General features: G+C 44.0%; 1 protein-coding gene across 1 annotated transcript; it reads left to right on the forward strand.

Annotated features, from left to right (window-relative positions):
• The first annotated feature begins 4594 nt into the window (after positions 1-4594).
• On the forward strand, positions 4595-6000 carry LOC108227894 (uncharacterized). The gene is made up of 2 exons (XM_017403277.2): positions 4595-5106; positions 5200-6000. Exons 1-2 carry the CDS (start codon positions 4603-4605, stop codon positions 5845-5847), a joined length of 1152 nt encoding a protein of 383 aa, XP_017258766.2. The 5' UTR covers positions 4595-4602; the 3' UTR covers positions 5848-6000.

Genomic DNA, 6000 nt, shown 5'->3' on the forward strand with positions numbered 1-6000 from the left:
AAATATATAATTTTAATATAATAAATATTGATGTATAATCTTTTTACAAATTTCTTACATGTTTATACAGATTTGACAAATATAAATATAAATTTTTGGGTATAATGTTAAATAACAGATTTATAATTTTTTGGTTAATATGTTAGATTATTTTTAGCTGCTAGGATGGATGAGGGAATGGGTGTGGAGGGAATGGGTGTGGAGGGATTCTATGTAAATCCAAAATTAAAAATGAAGAATGAAAATGACTTTTTAATGAAACAAATAATTATAAAAAGATTTATATGAATGATTTTTCTTTGTCTTTGTTTGATACCCAAAACGGCCCCTTAATATGTTGACAAAGATTTAAATAATTTAACATTTTCTTCTATAATTTTTGTTATAAATGTGGAATAAAAATTATAATTGACTAGTCGTATGTTTTAATGAACCAAGTTGTATAGACGAAAATTCCAAAATACTCAGTCAAACTGGCCAGACTTATTATGTATTACATCTTACAGTACTTTTTAGGTGACTCAGTCGTTGCTTTTGCTTTCACAGGACAACTAGTCATGTGTTATTATAATAGGAAAATAAAAAACTTTTTTGAAATATATATTATATCTTTTATATATAAAATATTTAGAAATTATTTGGTATTGTTACTTTTATAAATGTAAGTGCATAGTTTTTGGGAAACACATTTTATCAAAAAGAAATTTAATTAGGAAATTGTTTTAATAAGATTAAATAAATATCATATATTTCTTTATTGCTCTAACTAATATGAATTTAATTGTTTAATGTTATAGCCACTTTGTTGGTTCGACTTCTACATTCAACTATCATTTATCATTAGATATATTTTGATTAATGTAACAAGTATAATAAGTTAAATATTATTATACTTTATGACTAATTACCTTGTTAATTTTTCCGATCAATCTCTATTTTTTGATTAATTTTTATTTATTAAGTCTCATTCTTGTCGCTGTCTACAAAACAACCCCTATCAACTTGGCCTTTAGTCTTTTATATGAATATTTGAAAGGTCGGAGTAAAGAACTCAGAAGTGTTTACATCGGCAGGATAGTGAGGGATTAACTTAATTAAGCTGACCATGATTTGAGCATGATTATGATTGGATACCTCATATAATCAAGTGTTGTGGATTTGATTCGGCTTGCGAGGACACTGATAACGCTGGATCCCGATCCCGTCCTTCCTCCGCCTTGGGTGGTGGTTTTGCGGTGTAGCTGCTGGAAAGGGTCCTACAAAACAACGCCGGCGGGGGGGTTTGGCCCCAAAGCGCCTCCGGCGTGAGAGTAAGAGTAGGTTTTGGAAGGATAGAGATTAGGACACAAGTTATCTATGTGTGTGGAAGGGTGGTGTATGGCTGTTGTGTGGTGGTTGCTGGTGGCTTTAGTGTTTTGTATTTAGCTGAGTGCAGGTGTGTGTAAAAATGAGTGTAGAGAGAATGAAGTTAACCCTTAAACTCTTGATCCTTGGTCTATTTATAGGCCAGGGATTAGGGTTTAAGGGTGCGTACCTGGATCCTGGTCCTACACGTGTAGGGGTTTGATCCCCTACACGTGTCCAGGTGTCAGCGTAGAAGTAGTATTTTGGAATGTTCCCTGGCTTGTCTCTATCGCCAGTAGTTGACCGTTATGTTTGTCTTTATCGTGTCAGTCTGTGTCTTGTGCAGCAAGTGTCGGCTGGTACATGTGTATCCGGGTGAGTAGCGAGTCTCATGTACCCGGGTAAGCAGTCATGTCCGGGTTGTATCACCTGTCAAGGCTGGGGATGTCCTGTTGTGTTGGTGGCTACCCGGGCTGGACGTTCCTCTTAAGGGACCCGGGTCCTTTTGCTCGGGTTATACCCTATCATTTGCCCCCCACTCCCTTATATAGATTTTCTATGTGAGGGAGTAGAGCGGAGCCTTTGTTCTCGTTTTCGTACCCGGGTGTCTGTGTAAGGGTAATGGTCTTTGCCCCCCGGCCCGGTGAAGGTGAAATTTTCATGTTTGCCACTTTGATTGTATCCGGGTAACTTGTGTTTGCTCTGCTGCCCGGATAGACCTGTGTAGGGGCTTTCTTTCGCTTTGGTCGGGGAACGTCACGCCCTGTTCGGTTCTTTGATACCCGGGTTTGGAGGATGTGAAGCGTTTGTAATATGAAGGGGTTTTAACAGCTGTTTGTTTTGAAAATTGAGCCATCGCGCCTTTTGAGGGGGTGAATTATTACAGCTGTAATAACTTCACTCCCCCCAATAGGAAACTGCCACGTCACTCCTGATTTGATGGTCTATATAAAAGAGGCTTCTCTTTTACTCTTTGGTTTCTCACTTCGCTTTTATCAGTTTCTCTGTAATTTCTTTCACCGTCGCTCGAGAGTTGTGTTTTCTCGGAAGGTTTCACTGGGGTCTCGGAGATCGTTGTCGTTGTCATCGCAGTTTTTGGTCCGTCGCTGGTTATCACGGTAAGTCCCCTTTTCGTCTTCTTTTTTCTTCTCTCTTTTTTTTTGCATTTCGGAGCTGTTGTATGTACCTTCGTGTTTTCTTCGTTCGTGCTTTTGTTGATTTCGTGCTTGCGCTTGCCGTGCTTCTTTGTATTCTTCGTCTTGGTATTTCGTTTTTTTGGTAGATTAGATCATACGCTTGCTGGGTTGTTTGATTTTGGGGTTTTACGGTGTCTCCTGGGTTTTGTGGTTCGAGTGGCTTTTTGTTTGATTGTTTTTGGTTTGAAAATCTGGGTTTTGTTGAATGTTCTTGATGGGATATATGTATGTATATGTGTATAGCGGTTAGGGTTTGAAGTTTGATTTATGATTTTGGTTTGAAATGATTTAGAAACTGTTTGTGGCTGTTGGGATTCTTGGGGTTTTGACTGAACCCGGGTAGGGATTTCTTACCCGGGTTGGGTAGGCGGCATGAAGATTTTTTTATGTGGGGGGGGAGTACTCGGGTAGAGGTCTCGTACTCGGGTAGAGGCCTTCTTGTCTCTTGGCACTTGTAAGCCTTCTTATGATGGTGTGGTTATAGGATCGGGATCCGGGTACCATTTCAGTAGCTAGTGGTCTCCCCACCGCGTAGATTTGAAAATAGGACCCGGGTGTTGTTTTTCAGAATGATGTGTCCGGGTAGTCGTAGTTACATTCTTGTGATTTCCCAACTTATTGTCCCTCACATAGATCTAGGGCAGGGTCCGGACCCGTATAAAACTTGTAATAAAACTGGTTGAATTTTGAACTGACCCGGGTTCTTCTTTTCCTTTAGGTCTATGGTCCGGATCCGTAAGAGGGCCAAGAGAGATATTGTTGCGTTTTCTGGTGTGCCCGGGCAATATTCTAGTGATAGTGAGACCGACGAGTGCCAGTCACTAGCAGACCGTGCTCGTGAAAAGATGGCTGAGAGGGAGGTGGCTTCATCCGGGGTTGTCTCTGAGTTCCAGAAGGTATCCAAGGCCGAGGGGAAGCAGGTTATCATGACCCCGGAGGGTATGTGGATGGATACGAAGTCCTACTTCATCACCAAGGCCCCTCTAGCGGATGAGAGGGAGTTTTACCGGGGAATCTCGTCTTTTTATAAATTTAAGCACCCCAACGGTCCTCTGGGTGCTTATGATAAGAAGAAGTTCGATGAGGAGTTTAAAACATATGCTGTTGCCCGGGCTCCGTATCCCGTTAGGAGTTCCTTTAGGGAATTGCCGTGGAAGGTTCAGGATCGATTGATCCGGGTCTCGTTTCAGCTTCCGGATACGGTCGAATGGCGGTGGCCAGAACCCGAGGAGAGGATCTATCACCGGCCGGCTGACGGGTTTGTTCCAGTGTGGATGGAACACTTGAGATCCGGGTGGAATCCTAGGTGGCATCTGTTTTTTCGCCATCTATGCAAGTATGAATATAAATGCTCCCCGATGCAGATCACTCCTAACGCGATCAAGTGGATGACGTGGTTTCTTTGTGCTTGTAACAAAATGGGGTATCAGCCTACTCTCAAGTTGTTCCATATGCTTTTCCAATTTAAGAAGTCCGGGGAAAAGCCGTTGTATGAGCTCCGGTTCCGGTCCAAGGAATGTGGTTTGGGACCCGGGTTCCTGAAACCGGTGATGCATCAGACTTCTTTAAAGAATTGGAATCGTGAGATCCTGATGCTGAAGGGTCTTGATATTCATTATATGCCGTATCTGGTAACTGATGATAAGTTGGTGAGAACCAATTTCGGTGCCCCGAGTGCCACGGGGAAGTTTCGAGATCAGCTGATGGAGTTTTGTGGATGTCTCGGGCAGCAACTGACCCGGGATACCTTTATGCAATTCGATAAGTTACATGAATGGGGATGTGAGTTTCCTTTGCTTTTTGTCGTGTAGGATGACCCGGGTCTTCTGTTTGCCTTATTGTCTCGTTTCTGTTGTATTTTGTACTTAGAAAATTTCTCGAAGTATATGTAAACGGATGGATCCGGGTAACATTTACCCGGGTGTTGTATTTGGCACTTATTACTTCTTTCTCTCGTGTTTGTGTGTTTTGATATCTTGCTTGTCTATACTTGTTTATGTGACCCGAGTATTGACTTGTGCTTGCAGGTTTGCCGTATTTTGTTAAGGATCCTTGGAAGAAGATGTCTAACGACTCTTTTGCTGTGGCTTTAAGGAACTTGGGGGGAACTCACACAATCCCAAAGCCTGCTGCCAAGTCCAAATCTGGGTCAGGGAAAAATGATGAATCCGGGTCCTCCCAGCAAGGAGCGGCTGGTGGAGAGTCAAGTGTTGCCGTGGAAAAAGTTGCCCTCGGGATGACTGCCGAGGTTCAGGAGTCTGGCAGCCCGGATCTTGTTACCCGGGGGACGAAGAGGAAACAGCCCTCGGCGAGGAAGGCTCCTGCGAAGATTCCTAAGTCCAAATCCGATCAGGGCAAAGAGATAATGGTGGGGTCCGAGTCTGACTCCGATGAGAGTGAGGATCCGGAGAGGGAAGATACCCGGGTTGTTCTCGGTGCTGGCAAGTACTCAGCAAGGGAGATAATCAAGTTGATGTCTGGTATCCCAACTGATGAGGATTGGGTGAAGATGGATGACACCGGATTGGTTAATACCTTCAGAGAGATTGGGAGTCTTTGGGGCCAGGTAGATTCGATTTTGGCCTTTGTTTCTTTTGTCTTATTCCCAAGTCAATATTTTATCTTTTAGGCTGTTAACTTTGTGGGTCCGGGTTTGCAGCTTGGAGCTCGGTTGGCCGGGTTCAACACTATGGCTTTTGAGGTTATCAAGTCGGAGAGGGACACTGCTGACGCATGCGGCGAGAGGACCCGGAAGGCCGAGTCGAGCTTAGCTCAGGAGAAGTCGGAGAGGGAGAAGCTGGAATCTGAGCTGGAAAGGCGGGTGAAGGAGGCCGAGACCCGGATGCAGGCCGCGTGGAAGGAGAAAGTGGACGATGCTGAGGCCCGGGCTGTTGATGCCGAAAAGAAAGCGTCCGGGTTCGAGGAGGAAGTGGGCGTCCTGAAGAGAACCCTAGAGGAGAGGAAAGAGGCTGGGGTTGTCATTGCCGAGTTTCAGAAGTCGACAGCGTATGCCGATGCTCTTAATCATGCTGCGGCAGCGGAGGTGGTCCGGTGTTGGCATGTGGCTGAGCGGCATATTAAATCCGATCCGGGGGCTAATCTTCAGAGTTTCATAGAGGCGTACCTTGCCGCTAAGGACAACATCAAAGCCGGGAAGGGGGAACCTGAACCTTACGAAGGTCCTTCTCCGAGTTTTATTGTTCCTGCCAACCCGGGTAACCATGTTGTTCTGACTACTTCGGATGTGCCCGTTGATCCGGGTTCTCAAGCCAACAACTCTTCAGCGAACGATCCTCCTGTCCTCTAGCTTTTATTTCCTTTGATTCTGAACATGTTGTCCGAAACAATCTTTTGTGACTCTGAATTAGTTTTTGCCGGATTTGAATATTTATCCGAGGTCCGTGTGGACCCGGGATGTGGATGCTTGCTTTGCTGCTTTTTATCAAATATTTTCCTGTCA

This window comes from Daucus carota, chromosome 6 (genome assembly GCF_001625215.2).
Source record: "Daucus carota subsp. sativus chromosome 6, DH1 v3.0, whole genome shotgun sequence".
Taxonomy (NCBI): Eukaryota; Viridiplantae; Streptophyta; class Magnoliopsida; order Apiales; family Apiaceae; genus Daucus; species Daucus carota.